Below are 19,902 nucleotides of genomic sequence, written 5' to 3' on the forward strand. Positions count from 1 at the left end.
AGTTTTAACTGGTGCAGGCCCTCCGGGGTGGCTGCCAGGACCACCTCTCTTTCCAATCTCAACACTTCTTCTTCCGCCTTTTCCAAGTCTGCCAATCATTCCCTCTTCTTCTTGGCTATCAAGGCCTCCCCCGGACTACTGTTTTATATGCTACCCACAGAGTCTGAGAAGAGTCCCCCGTTTCCCTGTTTTCCTGAAAGTACCTGTCCGTGACCTTAATCAATTCCTTCTTTGTGGCGGGGTCTTTCAGTTGCCAACCACTAATGGGGGCAATTCTGCCTACATTAAAACAGTCTACCTCCAGCCGGAGCCAGACTGGCGCGTGGTCCGAGATGCCTCTCCCAATGACAATTTTATGTAAACCACACTATCACGTTTTCACTTGTCACAACAAAAAAAACCAGCTCCGCAGTAACTCTGGCACACTGGGGAGGCACTCGGCCTCTCCTGGTGGGGCCTTCTATATAAATCCAAAAGATTTATATATCTATCCCTATGCTCCCTCTTTTGAGCTTACAGTCATCACACTCTTTTGTTGTTTAAACTACTTATTGGGGGACTAAGAGTGTATTCTCTACATGTTCCCTCCCACTCTTGTTGATAACGAAAGTCATAGGATCTAATACAAATCTGTCCTCCATGGGTATGTATTCTGTTATGTGTTCACCCTCTGGTACAAGACATCGCAGTGCGTGCTTTAATTGAATATATCTGTAGCATTCAGAGTCAGGCATTTCGTATTTCTGTTGTAGGTCGTGAAATCCGATCATCTTTTGCCCTCTCCACACGTCCCCCAGACTATCTCCAACATTCCCCGTTTGTAAAACCCCTGCAAGCCTGCAACCTCCCTTAGGCAGACGCTATCCCATAGTGGAATTTTCTCTGTTAGTCTTCCTTCCCAACCCAAGAATTTTGTTGCCGCCCTCCATATCCGAATTACCTGTTGTGTATGCGGTGGCAATTGCGTTCCTACCCGTTTGTGGTATAAAGCCGCAGGGCATTCTCTCCTCCCCATTGATAAATGATCCACCCTATAGGCGGGTTCCACTGTGATGCCCAGTAATATTTTCTAATGTCTGGGATTGCCGAACCGCCCTCGAACACTCCTCTCTTGAGTTTGTGCAATGCTATTCTCATGCATCCCCTTTCCCATAAGAGCGATCTTATTTCACTATCTACTTTCTGGAAAAATTCTGGTGGCACCCTACATGGCGTATTTTGCAAGACAGACAAAAAGCATGGCAGTGCCATCATTCTCAACAATGTTGCCCGTCCTATTAAAGATGGCAGGAGTTGTCTCCAGTGTGTGATGTCCCCTTGTAGTATGGTTTAGGGCCTCCTTTTGCGCGCATGTTATGTTAGCATGGCTTATTAGACGTTTAAACGCCATTTTACCATTTGCTGCTTTTGCACACAACACTGCTTAGCTGTTTTTACAAGTTAGCATTTACGAAGGTCTATACATGTGAAAGGGTTGTTTTTCTACATCTCTAGACACCCATCATGTCCCCAGTCTGTACAGTGCGTGCTGAGCCGCCAAGGTTATCATAACGTGTGAGCCTGTTTATCGGCATGTCCGTGTAACACATTCTAGACACAACATTTTGGCAGCTGCGAGCTGAGCTAGATTCTGGCGCCTTTATCATTGCACAGTTGCCATAATTTCACACACTTGGAAGATTCCAGCGATGCAGAGAGTTTTGCAGATCCCGATGTAATTTACACTTACTGAGCGGACAGGTAATGGGGTCCCCCTGATTAAAAGCCCAAGAGACCTTCTGTAGCTTATAATAATCATTCCTACGTAGGGAGGGTGTTTAAACTAGGCATTAATTTACCTGTTTGTATTATCATTGTAATATGATTCCTCCTTTTGTATTTTATGGAGTTGTAACCATGCTGACCGTATTATCTATAATCATATGTCTGCTTGTGTTTGCGAAAATACTGCGTATGAGATCACGTCGTTAAAATAAACATTTTAACCTTACTGTGTCTCTCTTTTAGTCCTGTTGTGGACTGGTAAAAAGGTATAACAAAATAGTGATCTCACTTCCAACCATTCCTGAGATGGTCCTAAGTCGCATGTTCTAGGTTGTCTAATCATTGGTTACTTTGCTATAGGACGAGGAGCTGATGTGACACTGATGCTAGCTGGTTGGGGTTTCTAGGTACTGAGGTGAGTTTCTGGTACACCACAATTCACTAATGTCCTATGTCTCTGTGCACAGTTCTGTGTATGAGCAGAAATCCTTGCAACACTCTCAAAGTCTATCTAGTTGGGGCATTAAGTTATCTACTAGAGGTGGACTACCTCTAAGCCCCTGTGCTGCATCTTTTGGCAGTCCTGACATATCTGCTGCGCGGGACCCCTCTGCCTTGAAGGCGCTGAGTCGGGTGGTGATTACCCACCTTGGGGATCTCTATAATCAGGGCCGGGTCTGATGCTTGGTTTCACTTATGTGCGGGTGCGGAAAGCAATCAGAGATATCTACCCTGGGTATCCGGCTGAGCCACGCGCCCTGTGGGCACTGCTTTCGAGGCTAGCGGGGCAGAGCTTGGAGGCTTGATAACCAAATTGTATAACGCGTCCCTCAGGGAGAATGACCTCGAGGAATCCCCCTCCTATACTAAGTGGGTGACGGTGCTGGGCACTATACTGACGCTAGATGACTGGAACTTCTGATGTGTGCTAACGGGACGGTTGACGGCGAACTGCAATCTCCGCATCATTCACTTAAATACTTACACCAACTCTATTACACCCCGATGCAACTGCACAGATTCGGCCTCAGGGAAAGTTCATGATGTGAGCTTTGTGGACAGACAGATGCTGATTTCCTGCACTTAGCATGGGTGTGTGCTGGTACAATGGATGTTGTGATGGAACCAGTGGAGTGTTTGCCTGCTATTTGTCTGCCGGGCTGGGTGAAAAAGCTCAAACCATGCAATAGGCGCTGGTGGCCATCTCCACTTTATTCGCTAAGCGGGCAATGGCGCAAAATTGGGGGGCCAGGACTGTCCCGACGGTGAGGAAATGGATCCGAGATTTACTTTATTACAGGGACCAATTGGAAGTTTATGGGGAGGAAATATCAGAGGCCTCTCGCCCTAAAGATGTTTGGGCTCCACTCACGGGGTACTCACTTGGGAAACCCGAGCTGAGATGATCTTCTGTAGTACAATTGCTATTATGCATGCGGGGAGTTCTGGGATGATTATTGTGAACTAATGCATTACACTCTGTAGGACACCCCAGTTATAAAAGATTGCTAAGCACAGTGCCAGGAATGTGGGGGGGAAGGGATGGGAGGAGGGTTTGTTCAGGGCGGGTTGTTTTTCTTCACTTTTTTTCTTTTTTTTAAATATCTTTATTGCATTTTGTATTTTACTGTTACATTGGATTTAATCATCAGCATATATTGCGCTTGTGGCTACATTGCCAGTGCCAAAGTACTATGTATAACATTCAACATTGTTCCTGCATACAGTCATAGCACTTCTCATATCTAGGTCTCAGGATTTGACGTGCATATGTAAAAAATTAAAATAAAAAATAACATAGGCGCCACATATACTGTTATCTCTGATCGTGGAGCGATACGAGGTTGTCGCTTGTATCTCATTCCAGCAGTGGTCATCTTTATACAAACACAACAGCATATACAAGGGTACGTGACCCATACCTAACTCGGCTTCAAGAGCATGACACGCAATGTTTCATGAGTAATAAAATGCAAAGGATATACATATGCCAGTATTCGTTGTCAGATATCTTCTTTTTTCAACATTGAAACCACAACCAACGAAAACTAAATAAAAGCAAAAAAAAGGGAGACATCAAATGTGAAAGGAAATATATAATTGATACATATAGTGCCGTTCGAGTGCGGTCATAACTAGGCTTGCCTGATCAAGTTGAGTGCAGGCCGTCACACATACGCCATGCACAGTTGCATGGGAAATAGAGTATCTTGTAGCAGCAGTCATGCTTATAAGTAGTCAAGGGTTGTTTTCTTCACTTATACGAGAAAAACACAGCTTGTATTGATATCCGATGCAAATGTGCCAACGGGACCCCATGCTGGGGTGATGTACACACACTTGCCTACAAGCTGTCTAATAAAGAAATATTTTTTGAAAAGTTATCTACTAGGAATTCTGTCTCTTTCCTAGAGATTATTATTCCTAGGTACTTGAAATTATCTTTGACCACTAGTGCACGTGCACTGGATGGTAGTGTTGGAGCGGATCTGGCAAGCACATAGATTAGGGATTTATCTCTGTTTATTTTGTATCCCGAATACCCTTCAAAGAGATTAAATATATCGAGGATACAGCCTATTGATGATTTTGGGCTGCTGACTGCATTTTGAGTGCTTGCGTCACAGTTTGTTGAGTTAATTTGACCACGAGCTGACACCGTAGTGTCGTTTAAGAGTGCTGACTCGCAGCTGTTTTGTTTTCAGTCAGCTTCTTGGGGAAATATGGTAGAGTAGTACAGGATCAGTCCAAGCTAGAAGTTCTTGATGAATACAGAGTGTTGCTACATTTAGGTCTTTGTAGTCTGGAGTGTATCTACTTTTAGTCCATTGAAGTTCTCAATTGGCTTAATGCGGTTTTGTTCATTTTGAGTATCTTTTCAATTTATAAGGTGCAATATGGAGCAAGGGGAAGGCTTTCATAAATTAAGTATGGAGGAGAGAATAAGTTAAGATTGAGAAAATAACAATGGAGGTAACGAGTAGGTTGGATAAGAAGTTTGAGATGGGGATTGGTAAGGGCCACAGTGGTGATTGGGAGCATTTTTGGTCTGTGCCGGAGTCAGATGCAAGAGTAAAATCAGGAGTCAAAGCTTCTCGTAAAAGGAAGGATTTGGTTCCCAACAAAGGTTTGGCTAAAGGAAGGAGATCTTCACTGGTAGAACATGTTTGCTGTAACGATAAGGAGAATGAAGGTGCCGAGGGCACACAAGGCAGACAAGATAAAGGCCCAAATAAAGAAAGTGCAAAAGGATCAAAAGGAAGGAAGCATTAGTTGGTTATCTGTGATGAGTCCTTGGGGAGCACTAATGTGGAGCTTAGTTGCTACTCTGACTTTAACTCTAAGGATATGGATGGGGAGCGGAGCTAGCCACGGAGCGAGATGGCCGCTGGTTGAGCGAGCTCCTCGCAAATGCCCTAGATATCCTGCAATAATCTTTCAACACGGCCCTAAAACACCCGAAACAGGTAGTGGGCTGAAGCGAACAGCCTGTGGAGACAAGATCGGCATCCTGACACACCTTACAATTCCAAAACAGCGCTCAGCGACACGCGGCCTCCTCGGAAAAAGTGAAAGCAAAAAGCCGCGAGACACAGTGGTGCGATACACCGTGACGTACGGCTCGCAGTGCGGCCGTGACGGAGAGGTCGGACCTGCAGCGACCAAAACTCTATCCCGGGCCGGAGGAACAGAATACAGGCTGCGAGAGGCAAGACTCAACATTGATGGTGCGGTGAGTGCGAGACGGCGGGGCACCAGGGGAAGCCAGACACGCACCAAGCTACCCACAAGGGGCATCGAATTAGCGGCCACGCAGATCGGGAACTGAACCCTGGGCCTGACTGGGCAGATCCACACGCCCCTCACTGCGGACGACGCTGTGCCCCCCACGCAAGGACATAATACCGGCTGGAGAGAGCCCCGGCAGATGCCCTAAGCAACGCGAGCGTACACTTGCAGACCGGGCTAACAGCGCTTCACTGGGTGCGAAGGGTAAGTCACGAGGGCAGACTCATAGACTACCTGCAGCCCAGATATACACAGAAGGCACTGGCATTAAGCGCAGGTGCGCTGCAGGAGAACCACCTTGTGCAATTAAAGACTGAGGGCCATTCCAGTACGTGGATCTCTGAACTAAAAGGTCTCCTGCCGGCACGAGTGGGCATTTACAACTGGACCTTAAAGTCACCAACAGGAATCAAATTGTGCAGACCTACATGCTCAAAGTGGAGCTGCGGAGTGATCGTGGCACCACTCCTAACCCCCCCACCTGAACTTGCAAACTTACTGGTCTGCAACAACAGTCACAGGGGGTGAGGCCGAGATTGTGCACACCATAGTCACAGTGAGCTACCTTGCGGGTGAAGCTGGGGGCATAGTCGCTGGAGACAATAGACCTGAGGTGTATACTTGAATCCTGGCACTTCAGCAGAAAAGGGCGTAGTAGCAAAGGGCACCAGATCAGATAACCAACAAGCGGGAAGCGGCAGATTGCCTCTACCAATCCCCTATCTGACTATAGAGCCCACAATCACACCAGAGATCTCAGCCCCCACTCGAGACAACACCATGGCCAGAGGACCTGCCTGCAGGCCGGGCGGTCTACGTGACATCGTCATCCTCCACGCTACTGTACAGGACGAGGCGAAACAACTGCTGGCGCCAGTAGACCAGTGACGCTAGAATCGGCGAATCTGTGAAACGAAAAACACACAATTACGACATGGGTAAGACAGATCGCACCCAACCAAAAATTTACTTTGAGCAGGCGAAGAAGCAACAAGAACAAAGCCCGGACTAACATTCAACGGCACAATCGACAACAGAGGCCACAGGAATAGTAACGAATGCTGACATACAAACCATGTTCACTACGATCCAAGCTGCGCTGTCAAACATTGATGGAAAAATTGGTTCCTTGACATATAGAGTGGACAGGATGTCCGAACGAATAGACAAACACACAGAAAGAATAGACATGACAGAGCGAAGAATATCAGAAGCTGAGGACGGCCAAGTACAGATTGACGCGAAGCAGACCAAGATGGAGAAGCGATTGGTGGCGATCACGGCAAAGACGGAAGACTTAGAAGCACAGACCCGAAGAAACAGCATACGCCTAATGGGAATTTCAGAAACGAAAAACACGGCCCCAATGGAACGCTATGTGGAGCAGTTGCTAATCTCCATGCTGGGACGAGACACTTTCTCAGATGCCTTTATCGTCGAGAGGGCCCACAGGTCGCGAGCGCCAAAACCACCAGCTAGATCCCGTCCGAGACCGATTACTGCTAAACTCCTAAACTACAGGGACAGAGATGCGGTGCTCTGGCAGTCCAGAGAACTGGGCAAACTGTCCCATGAAGGTATGGGTGTATCCCTGTACCTAGATTTCATGTCGGCTGTGCAGGAAACGCGGAAGAAGTTCACTACAGTGAAACAGAAACTAAGAGAACTAAATGTTCCATACGCTATGCTGTACCCAGCCAGACTCAAAATCACCATTGACGGCAAGACACAGATCTTCACTGAACCACCGGGAGTTATGAAGTTTATACAACAGAAAGGCAAGACGGGCACGCAGAGAAGATCGCCGAGAGGAGAGCACGGGGAACAGGCCACCATGTCTGATGTTGAATGAACAATATTACTAGGAACATGCTGGACGATACAGTGGACTTTTTGCTTGCTGGCGGTGCCACAAGAAACAGGATGGCAGCTCTGACCCCTACGTGTGTACCCCACAAGTTTTTGTATTGCTTTCTTCTTGTTGTATTTTGCGGGGAAATATTACATGCTAGTGTTAGGAATATATCCACTGGTGCTGGATAGGTGGAGTGGGTGGGGGGGAAAGGGGGTTAAACAAAAAAATCTGACCAGCGGCAAAACGGCAGACAGACACATAGGAGTAATTGTTGACCACCATAGGCACATTCACTGGACAAATGGCGGAGACTTGACAGATGCCTGACACTTTGAGACAGCACAGAACGCTGACACTACTGACTTGGAATGTTAGGGGGCTACACAACTCACAGAAAATACGTAAAGTACTGGCGTATTTAGATAGGCATAAAATAGATGTGGCTTGCTTACAAGAGACACACCTGACAGAACTTAAAGTGAAGCAAATAGGGGCTAAGTGGTCTACATATAGGCTGACATCGTCATATTCCTCATATGCTAGGGGGTTCTGCTCTGGGTAAAACGCAGCACACCTTTCACGCTTATTGACTCTGTGAGAGATGATCAGGGGTGTTATGTGATAGTGAAGGGCAGTTTTGGGGGCACGGTACTAATAATCGCCAATGTATATGGTCCAAATAACGATGACCCCTCTTTTTACGCACAACTCTGGACGCAGCGCCAAACAGTATACAACACTGGATTGTTTTGCCAAATACTTCACCCAATTATACACTGCGCAGTCGCAGTCCTCCAAATATGATATACAAGGTTATCTAGATAACATAGCACTGGCATGGCTATCAGATACCCACTGGGAGTAATTTTGTCACCACATTACTAAAGACAAAATTATAGACTCCATTAACTCCCTCCTAAATAATAAAGCACCGGGGCTAGATGGACTTCCGGGGGAATTTTATAAAGAATTCCGGGATCTACTAGTACCACATCTCGCTGAAATGCTTGAAGAAACCTATGAAGAAGGCGCACTCCCGTCCTCACTAAGTGAGGCGCTTCTGATAGCACTCTCGAAACCAGGTAAGGACGTCACCGAGTGCGAGTCTTATAGGCCTCTATCCCTGATAAACATAGATGCTAAGATTTTAGCAAAAATAATATCGAACAGAATACAACCGCTTCTCTGTAATCTAGTACTGCCAGATCAGGCTGGCTTCATGCCAACACGGTCCACCACCCACAATATTCGTACCATCTTTGCGCTGTACCACCAAATAGATCCGCTGTGCCAGCAGCCACGGCTCTAGTGGATGCCGCCAAGGCATTCGACTCGGTGGAATGGCCCTTCATGTTTGCTACCCTTCGCAAAATGGGGTTTACGGAACCGTTCCTAAAATGGATATCACTATTATATACTGCGCCGAGGGCATGGATCAGAATAAACGGGTACACATCCAACCCTATAGAGATCACACGAGGCACCAGACAGGGCTGCCCACTGTCACCAATGCTTTTTGTACTAATCCTGGAACCACTGGCCTGCAAAATTCGACAGAAACACCCTGAATCGGCCTTACAATTCGAGCTCAGGCCCATTGGAATCGCACTGTACGCTGATGACATGGTCCTTTACACCACGCACCCAGACAGGAACCTAAATCAGCTCATTAGAGAATATGTCAGATATGAGAAATATGCAGGCCTCAGAATAAACTGGGATAAGTCAGTTGTGGTAACTCCCACCGTGGACACATTGGAACCTGATCTGGAATATCCTTTAAAGTGGCGCACAGACCCAGTAAAATACTTAGGTATCTTGATACACCGAGATCCGGAACTGGTCATCAGGGAGAATTATGGCAAGGTGCTGGTGAGACTAGAAGAACAGGTTGACAAATGGATAAAAATTCCCCTCTCTATGGCGGACAGAATAGCCCTACAGAAAAGGATTGTACTACCCAGGTTCCTCTATCTGTTTTGGAATATACCAATATGGCTAAACAAGGCATTTTTCGTCCAACTGCGCTCCATCTTGCAGACACTGACATGGGCAGGCAAACAGGCTAGGACTAGTTGGAAGATCCTGATTCAGCTGTATCATCTGGGAGGTTTTGGGGCACCAGATTTCCACTTATATTTTCTCTGCGCTCAGGCACAGCATGCGCATTACTGGACGACACCCCACGCATACATCCCACATGTTGCGGTGAAAAAGACAGTGTAACTCCCGTGCCACAGACTGCACTCATAGCTCACCCGGTGAAATATACACCACTAGACAAGATACATACAGCTCTATGCACCTCTAGGGCGTGGCATGCACTGGCATATAGAGCACATAAATTACCGATATATGCACGGGCACTACCCACGGTGCAACGTCCTGAGCGCATTTGTAACCCAGGAAAAGAAAATGCATACTTTGATGAAGGAGATGGGAATGACCTCTATGGGACAATTATTCCCTCATAACAAATTCATTAATTGGACAGACCCCTCACTATGCGCTCATCAACTCCCGCTGAGGAAATTTGCATGCTTACGTTTACACACAGCAATTAGGTCACTGTATACCAACTTCCCAGACGAACCCACGCAATTAAACACATTACAAATACTGTTAACAGCTCCAACTCAGAAAAACTTGGTAACGCGCCTACACAACGTGGCTCAGGAAGAACATGCTGAGAAACCTACTGCAGTGTTAGGTAGATGGGAAATAGTACTGTGCGAGACAATAGATGAACAATACTGGCATTATAGTTGCACACAACTCACGCTCCTCACATCAAATTGCAACTTGCGTATTATTCCTTTTAAATTCCTTCATCAATTATACCACACGCCGGCTAAACTACATAGACTAGGCCTAAGAGAGACGGATGCCTGCCAGAAGTGTAATGCACTGAGCGCTGACTTCCTGCATATATCATGGACCTGTCCACAACTGCAGCCATATTGGAGCGAAGTCACTAATTCACTGCCTGAAATGTTATTGGAACAGATTCCCAACACCCCCTTAGTATGCATTCTGGGTGTCATAAAACTTAAACAGACTAGATGCAGGAAATTCTTGGCAGTAGCACTACTGCTTGCAAAGAGGCACATAGGGTTGAGATGGGGGAGCAAGAGACCCCCCAGGTTTAAAGATTGGATTGCGAACATGACCTACTGTAAGGCAATGTTGGAGACCTACGCTGAGGACATCCCACAAACCTCGCGACCCAGAGACTTCTGGGAACCACTAGTCCAATACTAACAAACGACCTCAGAGTCTGAACCCACAGACTGACTTCCGATAAAACAAGATCGTATACCAATTTGTTAGACGGCCTCAACAGGTAATAGAAGACACGAGATGTGCGAAACAGCAAACCTGGTGGGAGTGGGGACTCTCTTGGGTACCAGGTTATCATATGTCAAAGTGGGGATTGTGAAGTGAGGAATGATATGTGTATGGTGTAGATTGTACCAATAAAAGTTATGTAAAGGTAATGTCTGGACATTGCAATACCTTTCATGCTGTGTAACTGCTGGTTGGAAAGGAATTTTCTTTTTCTTTTTTTAATGGATTTGGATGAGGTCTCAAGGAAGGGGAAGTTCCTCTCGGATGAAAGTAAGTCGAAGGAGGATGGTACAGTGTTGATCCTTCTTGGGAACATATGCTCGACCCATTACTTAAAAAACATCTGTTATCCCCTGAATGATCACCCTCTGATCATGTGGCTCAGTATATCCAATTTTGGATGCAAAAGGAAATCCCTAAGGATGTTTAGGCCCTCGATTGAAAAAAGAGTGTTAGTGGGTCCCGAATTGGACGCAAAGATAATCACGTTCATTGGTAAGGGTTGAAGAGACCCTAGAAAGGGCCTTGATGAAGGTCTGAGATCTTGTCAGGATAGACTCCTCGACTTTGAACGGCCACTAACGAAGATATATGATATGGCTGAGGAGACATATGTGTTTAATTAGAGTATGGATATTGACGAGTTAAGTCAATGGATACATAGGGCGATATGCCTTCAAGGCAATGCGAATAAGGCTCTTTAGAATAAAAGAAGGAAAAGCAAGTTTGTGGATTTAGCCAGTAAGGAAGGGGGCCCTTCGGCTAATGGCTTGCTGTTTGGGGACGTCTTTATAAAGGATCTATCAAGATATGTAAGAGTGTTTAATTGTTTTCAAAAGTCACAAAAGGAGATAAAGAAGGTGTTCCAAGAACTTGTTTTTAGTGGGGCTGGGAGAATGAGGGGCCGGTTCCCTGACTGTGGCCAGGGACTTACTAGAGGCTCCTTCTCTCATGGCTTCAGAAAGTTTCAGGGACAGCAGTCCTACCACACTAAGGGTTTTTACCCTCAGAGGCAAAGATCTCTGGGAAGAAATACCTGAGGAGAAGGAAGAGGTAGAGGATCAGCAGGTAAGATTACACCTTTCTGTTATCCCCTTACAATTGTATACCGGAATTGCCCAGTTTTATCAGAAATAGTGTCATATTACAAAGGACCCTTGGGATCTAGAGACGGTTCAGGGTTTTCGAATAGAGTTTGTGGGGAATCCCGTACAAAGTTGTTTACCAAGAAGTCTAGTTTTTCCCGCAGATCAGATGAGGCTGATAGATCAGGAGGTACAGGAGTTGTTTGAGAAAGGTGCTGTTGTTCTGGAAGATGATAAGGTGAACGGATTTATAAGCAATCAATCAATCAGGGGTTTATAAAGCACGCTACTCACCCATGAGGGTCTCAAGGCGCTGGGGTGTGGGGGGCAAGGGGGAGCAGCTCCGGATCAGTCGAAGAGCCAGGTCTTTAGGTCCTTCCAGAACGTGTGCAGGGTTGGGGATCGTCTGATGTTCACAGGGAGGTCGTTCCAGGTCTTGGCCGCGATGTAGGAGAAGGCTTGTCCGCCAGTTCTATTTCTGCGGATGCGGGGGACCTCCGCCAGGGCGAGTTTGGTGGCGCGGAGGTTATTCTTGGGTACATGGAAGGATACTATCTTGTTGAGGTATTTGGGCCCAATGTTGTTGAGGGATTTGTAGACGTGGGTGAGGAGTTTGAAGGTGACCCGCTACTCCACGGGGAGCAACTGGAGGTCTCATAGGTGTTGGGTCATGTGTCTGTGGCGCGGAGTCCCGAAGATCAATCAGGCTACGGCGTTCTGGATGGTTTGAAGTCTGTGTAATAGGGTTCTGTTGATTCCAGTGTATAGGGCGTTGCCGTAGTCGAGTCTGCTTGTTATGAGTGTGTGGGTGACGGTCCCTCTGCAGTCGGGGGGATCCATTTGAAGGTCTAGCGGAGGATGCATAGGCAGTTAAAACTGGTGGAGGTGACAGCATTTATCTGGTGGTTTATCGAGAGGGTGAAGTCAAGGATGATGCCGAGGTTTCGTGCATGTTCTGTAGGGGTGGGTGGGTTGCCGAGGGCGGAGGACCAGCAGGTTCCAAGCGGAGCTGCAGGGTCCGAGGATGAGGACCTCAGTCTTCTCTGAGTTGAGCTTTAGACAGCTGTCTTTTATCCAGGCTGCCATGTTCTTCATTCCTTCCTGGAAACAGAGACTGGTGTCTTCAGGCATTTTTGTGAGTGAGAGGATGAGCTGGGTGTCGTCAGCGTAGGATACAATGCTGAGCCCATGCTGTCTGACGATGGCGGTGACGGGGGCCATGTAGATGTAGATGTTGAAGAGCGTGTCGCTGAGTGATGATCCTTGGGGTACTCCGCAGTTGATATCGGTGGGTTCAGAGAGGAAGAGATGAACTCTGATCCTCTGGGTTCGGCCGGAGAGAAAGGAATGTATCCAGTCGAGGGCGGTTCCTTGTATCCCCACGTCGTGAAGTCTGGCTGTGAGTGTGCGATGTGAGACGGTGTCGAAGGCTGCAGAGCGGTCTAGCAGGATGAGGGCTGCAGTGTGTCCCTGGTCGAGTAGCATGCGGATGTTGTCAGTGGCTGCGAGGAAGGCAGTCTCGGTGCTGTGGTTGCTGCAGAATCCAGACTTGAAGGCGTCCAGGATGGCATTCTCTTTGATGAAGGCAGTCAGTTGTGCGTTTACGAGTCTCTCGTGACTTTGGCTGCGAAGGGGAGAGATGGGCCAGTAGTTTTTCAGGTCTGTTGGGTCGGCTGTTATAATAATAATAATAATAGTAATCCACATTTGTAAAGCACGAACAATCGCCCGGGAAGATTAAGCAAGCTATTGCCCAGAGTCACATGGTGCTGGGCTAATCTGCCGCCAGCGCCGGGGATCGTACCGTGAACCCCGGATTCCGGCGTCAGTCGCCCTGGCGACACACCTCTCCCTGGCTTCTTGAGGAAGGGGTTTAACCTCCGCCCACTTCTAGTCGTCTGGGAAGATGCCAGACCTGAAGATGGTGTTGATGGTACGTCCTAGTTCGGGTGCGATGGCGGCTGCGGCCCTGTGGAATATGTGGGGTGGGCAGGGGTCTGTAGGGGCTCCTGAGTGGGTTTCCTTCATGGTCACAGTGCTGTGTTCTACGGTAGAGGGATTCCAGGTCTTGATGGATGACTTATCGGCGGCGTGAGGAGTTGGGGGGTTTGTGTCCGGCGCCTGTTTGCTGAAGTTGTCGTAGAGGGCTTTGATCTTCAGAGTGAAATAGTAGCTGAGCTTGTCGCAGAGTTCCTGGGAAGGAGTGACATCCGTTGCTTCGCTGGGGGGTTTTGCAAACTGCTGTATGATGTTGAACAGTTCCTTGGCGTGGGTCTGGACTTTGTTACTTATGAAGGTTCGTTTGGTGTCTATTATGCGCTGGTGGTATTGCTTCAGGATGATCCTGTGGTAGTTCCGAGCTTCAGTGGTTTTCTGGTTTTGCCAGGTTTTCTCAAGGCGTCTGCAGGAGCGTCCGGCTTCTTGCAGGTCTGTGGTGAACAAAGCGACCTTCAGAGGGCATTGTTTGTCGGGGTGGCGAAGGGGTGCGAGCTTGTCAGTGCAGATGGCAATTCAGCAATGAACTTCCAAGCAATATATGTCTAGTGGAAAAGTAAAACAAGGGTTTGTGTCCCCTTATAAATTTACAGGAGTTAAATGGTTGGGTAGTTTACCATCATTTCAAGATGGAGGGAATCTAATTGTAGAAGTATGTGTTGCAGAAAGGAGACTTGCTGACCCGATTGGATCTAAAAACTGCTTATCGGACAGTTCTGATTTGGAAGGAACATCAGAGGTTTCAGAGGTTGCTATGGAAGAGGAGAATGTGGAAGTTTGTGTGTCTTCCTTTCGGTCTTTCGTCAGCACCTTGGTGCTTTACGAAGGTTCTACGGATAGTTGCATCTTATTTGAGAGAAAGGGGAGTACATATGATAATTTATTTGGATGATATTTTGATTATGGATCAAGAGAAAGATCAGGTGTTATCGCATATGAAGCAGGCAGTGATGGTGCTGGAGGACTTGGGTTTTATGATAAGCAGAAAGAAGTCAGAGTTGGTCACAAGACAACAAACTTAGTGTATAGGTTTTATTATAGACACAGTGGATGGGGTGCTGAGGTTACCAAAAGAGAAATTGAAGAGAATAAGGAGATAAGGAATACTCTGAAGTTGGCCAGGGTTTCTCTGAGGATGTTAGCCTCTATTGTGGGTCTTTTGTCATCTACTATTCAGTATACTTTTCCAGGGCCTTTGCACTATCAGGCCTTACAGAGACTGAAAGCAAAACATTTAAGACATGGTTTGAGGAACTCAGAGAAAATGTGCCTTTCATTGGAAGCAAGGGAGGAGTTGACTTGGTGGTTGACAAATATGGATGCGTGGAATGGGCGCATGATTTTTAGAGAAAATCTGGATTTGGTTGTGGAATTTGATGCAAGCTTGGAAGGATGGGGTGCAAGATATGGTTTGTCAAGGACGGGGTCATTGGATGGAGCAAGAAATTAAATTTGCACATAAATTGTTTAGAGTTGTTAGCAGGATCTTTTGCAATCAAGTGTTTTGCAGATCGGACTGTAAAGGGTTCAGGAATGTTGAGATTGGACAATGTGTCAGCGATGAGACATATTAACAGGCTGGGAGGCCCACGTTCGAAGGGGTTGTCAGATCTGGCAAAGAGTTTTGGGGAATATTGCATGGAAAGGGACCTGAGTGTTCAGGCAGAACATATTCCAGGGTTAACAATATGTTCCGCCTGAATTCAGTGGCAGATTGGTTCTGAAAACATTTTCATGACTCAAGCGATTGTATGTGAGACAGGAATGTGTTCAGGGGCTGAACAGCCTGTGGGATCCTTTCCAGGTAGAACATTTTGCAAACATGCTGAACGTCTAGGTGGAGAAGTTTGTCAGCTGGCGTCCTGATCCGGATGCATCAGGAATAGATGCGTTATTCCAGGATCGGAGAAATTTTCAAGCATATGCTTTTCCCCCATTTGCCATGATCGGAAGAGTGACAGGGATCATTTGCAGATGGAAGGAGTTGTAGTAGTCACTGTGAAGTTAACAAGGGGTATCCAATCACGGTGAAGATGAGTGTGGACTTTCCTGTGCTGTTACCGGTATTTCTGGGGTTTTTGATAGGTCCTCAGGGAAAGTTTCACAGTCTAGTTTGTAGAGTACAACTAGAACTAGTGGCATGAAGACTTTCAGGAGAGTATGGAAGAAGCCATGACTTTCATCTGTAGCGTCTAGGCTCATTGATGAGTCTTGGGCTCCAGAACTAGGAAAGCGTATAGATTGTCATCGAACAAATGTCTACGCTGGTGTGTGGAAAGGTAATTTGATCCCTTTTCAGATGATGTAGTTCAGGAGATTATGTTTTTGACTTAATTTTTTGCAAAGGGCATGCATACAGGGCTGTGAATATGTACATATCAGCTATTGCTGCAGGACATGTGTTGTTGGATGGTTTATCCATAGGCCTAGATGGTATAGTGAAGAGGTTATTAAGGAGCCTTAGGATTGCTGAGCCCCAAGGTTCTAGTTATTCTTCCCTGTGGGATGTTTCAAAAGTTTTACATTTTCTAGATGACAATGGAGATCTGATTTTGAGGGATTTGTCTTTTAAACTGACATTGTTGTTATGCTTAGTGTCATTTTGTTGGGCTTCGGATGTTTGTGCATTGGAGGTGTCCAGTAGATCTTATTCACCGGAGGGTTTATGCTTCTATTTGAGGCAGAGAACTATGACACATTCAAGTTAAATTTGTTATCCTTATTCTGAAGGTAAAACAAAATCTTTGTGTGGTTCAGTGTGTTAAGGAGCATGAATGCAGAGACCGCTTGGAGTGGGTCAATTGCTTATTTCATTCAGGTATCCGCATAGGGCAGTTTCTTCTCCTACTTTAGCTAGATGGGGGAAAGAGATAATGCAGAGCTCTGGAGTGGATGTAAGTCTCTATGGTGCACATTCTGTAAGAGGTGTAGGTGCTTCAAAGACCTATGTGGTGGGTGAAAGTTTGCAGGACATTTTGCGATGTGCTGAGTTGTCTTCAGATTCCCCTTTCAGACATTAATATTTTAAATCTGTGGACAGTGCTGCAAGATGTCTAGATCCAAAGCTTTAAACTTTCATTATGTTGATCTTTGGGTCTTGACATAAGTTGTAGATTTTCCATAGCCATGGTGGGCTGAAAATCTGGATTTTATTAAAAACACGAAGGCTAATATTATCCCTCCCAGTACATACCCTACCCTGATGTTTTGTTATATTTTCATTTTTTTACAGCAGGACAAGTTTAAGATCTTTGTGATGTATCTATGGAATTTTTTTTCGAGGAGAAGAAGTTTCTTTTCATGGTATGGAACTTATTGAGAGATGTTTATTTTCTAAAGTTGGAGTTCGCAGTTTATAAAAGAAGGATGAGGACTGGTTGCTAGTTTTTTTTAATGATATTAGAATGCTCTATGATTCCCGGTTCTATAAGCTTTAAAGGTGCTTCTGGGTGGTGCTAATAAAGGGATTTACTGCTTAATATTGGCCTCTGTGTCTTTGGTAAAATCCAGATTTTCAGGCCACCAGGGCTGTTCAAAATCTACATTTTCTCTTATTTCCTAATGTAATTATTCAGCAGTGAGAACACTGTAATTAGAATTGTTTTATAAGGCAACAATGGCCTTACCTAAGTAAGGCCGTGCGCTATAGAAGTATAAAAATAACATAACATAACATAACATAACATAACATACTATGGTTGACACAGTTAAAAGGAAACACAGTTTAGGGTTGAACGATGACTGCCAGAGTCCAACATAATTAAAACGATGCCTTATTTCAAGCTAAAAGAACATAAAGACATAGAATTTTAATACTCACATCAGTGCTGGTTACGTATTGTTATTGCCATTTGAGTGTTAATCCTATTTTAAACTTTTGTACACAGAGCAACAAATAGCGTCACTACCAATTTCAAAGATTGGAGAACCTGGTACTTCTTCCCATGAGGTGGCCTCATGTCTGGCAGACACACCTATAACACCATCTTTGTGAACGGGCCACAGTTTAATCCCTTCGATGCTCATGACGGAACGCAACCGTCATGAGCCACGGGTGGCCCCTGCGCATTACTGCTGGGTTACGTCACAACCAAGCCTGCAAATGGAATGTCCAGCCCGGTGCTAGACATTTGGATCAGCACCGAATGATGGAAGTATGATCTCTTCATCCTTCTGAAAGCAGCAGATGTGATGACTATTAGGAACAAGAACTGATAAAGCAAATAGGTCTGGTTTGGGATGCAGACCTTTTGGGTTTGCCAAAGATTGTTTTATTTAAAATGTTTTTTGAAACTGTATTACAAAAACTATTCAATGTGGATGCTCATGATTTAAAAAAAATAAAAGTAAAAAAACATTAACAGACGGCTACTCCTGTGTGGGCACTCATGGGTGTCAATCTTTGAATGAATTTAAAGTCTGTTCAACGATGGGCACCTCTGGCACTGTCCGTGTGGGGTGCAGAACCCTGCAGGCTGTGGTGAGTACCTGGCATGCTATTCCAGACTAATGCAAATTGTTAAAAAGGTATTATTATTAATTTTTTATAGTAAGGACTCATTGACTTACAATTCCTTGGCACTGACGGGAACTATTTTGTGTGAGGGTTCTGATACTGTGCATCGGCCGAATACTGGCGCTCACTCAAAAAGGAACCAATGACTGGGGTGAGCTCACCCATTGCCCTGTTCCGTATGCTATTGCGGGTGGAAGAAAAACGTGAATAACACCGCAACTGGCCAATTGATGAAGAGGTCTGACTGAAAGCCCCTTTAAGAAATATAGAGATGTATATAAATATAGAGAAATACATAAATAAATTAACATTTCCCTAGCAATCTCACCTCCGTTTAGGGTCTGCCCCGAACTCCATCAGTGTGTTGAAGATTGCTGCTGACTTCCTGGTAAAGTAGTTTCCTCTCAGCTTCAAGCACCGCAGAGAAAGGTTAGTAGTGAGAGCGGACATTAGGGCATCAGTGTAGCGGTCAGAGAGACAGTTCGACTCCAACCTGCAGAATAAAAACATGTGCGTTCAGTGAGTGGGGAAGTGTTTGAGAGGCTGATCCACTTTAAAACCTACACAAAGGTTTAGTTGAATTTAATTTTACCAATCAATGAGCTCTAAACCTGTCTGAAATTAATATATTATTTACCTTTGATAACACTCTTTCTAATGGATAATCTGGAAAAACTGTAGTTTCATCACCTTTGTGAATACGTCAGGCACCAGATTGGATCTGGAGATTTTTTCCCAGGTATTCCATCAAGCGTTGGTCGGTGGTTTTGCGGGGCTCCGCGTCTACCTCATCCTGCCTCAGAAATCACGCCAAAGCCACACATAACCGCCACCCATGCGTGCTGACCTGATTTTCTTACTGAACTCTGTCCATGCCATTAGACCCAGAGCCATTAAGTGATCAGAGCTGACAGTGTGCAGATCTCTAAACTAGGACCTCTTTAGGTAAAGAAAAGAGCCCATTCAACAGGACAGCAAGGTGGGAGGGTCGGTGAGGAATCTGTGGTTAGACAGAGTGTTCACCAGAAAGAGAGCTAACAAGGGTTAGTATTTTGTTCTTCGGATGGATACTTCTAAGCACAGATTATTCACCTTGTGAATAGAAAACAAAGCTGTACTTTCCATGGCTCAATACAAAAAGTTCTGAAGGACTAAACAAGCAGTGCCCCTCTTGGCAGACCTAGCTGTCATGCCAGTGGAGCTTTGTGAACTTCTGAACCACTCACGTTTCAGCCTCACAGATGTTCAAGACAGGCACTTTGGGCCCGATTCACAGAATGAACTTAAGACTCAATCCTAAACTTACTACTATTTTGGTATTCACAGAATGCACTTACTACTTTTGGCATTCACAGAAGGAACTTAAATCCTAACTTCTGTGAATGCCAAAAGTAGTAAGTTCATTCTGTGAATACCAAAATAGTAGTAAGTTTAGGATTGAGTCTTAAGTTCATTCTGTGAATCGGGCCCTCTGTGTGCCAGCACAATTTAAGTCTGGGCCACTAACCCCATCCTTTTACCAGAGTATCAATCAGGTTTTCGTGTTTACC

General features: G+C 45.7%; 1 protein-coding gene across 1 annotated transcript in view; it reads right to left on the reverse strand.

The window, feature by feature from the left end:
* The window catches only part of LOC147740871 (NACHT, LRR and PYD domains-containing protein 3-like), a 237,581-nt gene that overhangs the window by 26,351 nt on the left and 191,328 nt on the right, over positions 1-19,902 (reverse strand). Inside the window, exon 10 of the mRNA XM_086952174.1 lies at positions 18,681-18,845. Within this exon, the coding sequence (XP_086808300.1) occupies positions 18,681-18,845 (165 nt within the window). The remainder of the gene's footprint in view (positions 1-18,680; positions 18,846-19,902) is intronic.

The sequence above is a fragment of the Lissotriton vulgaris genome, chromosome 1_1, assembly GCF_964263255.1.
Source record: "Lissotriton vulgaris chromosome 1_1, aLisVul1.2, whole genome shotgun sequence".
Classification (NCBI taxonomy): Eukaryota; Metazoa; Chordata; class Amphibia; order Caudata; family Salamandridae; genus Lissotriton; species Lissotriton vulgaris.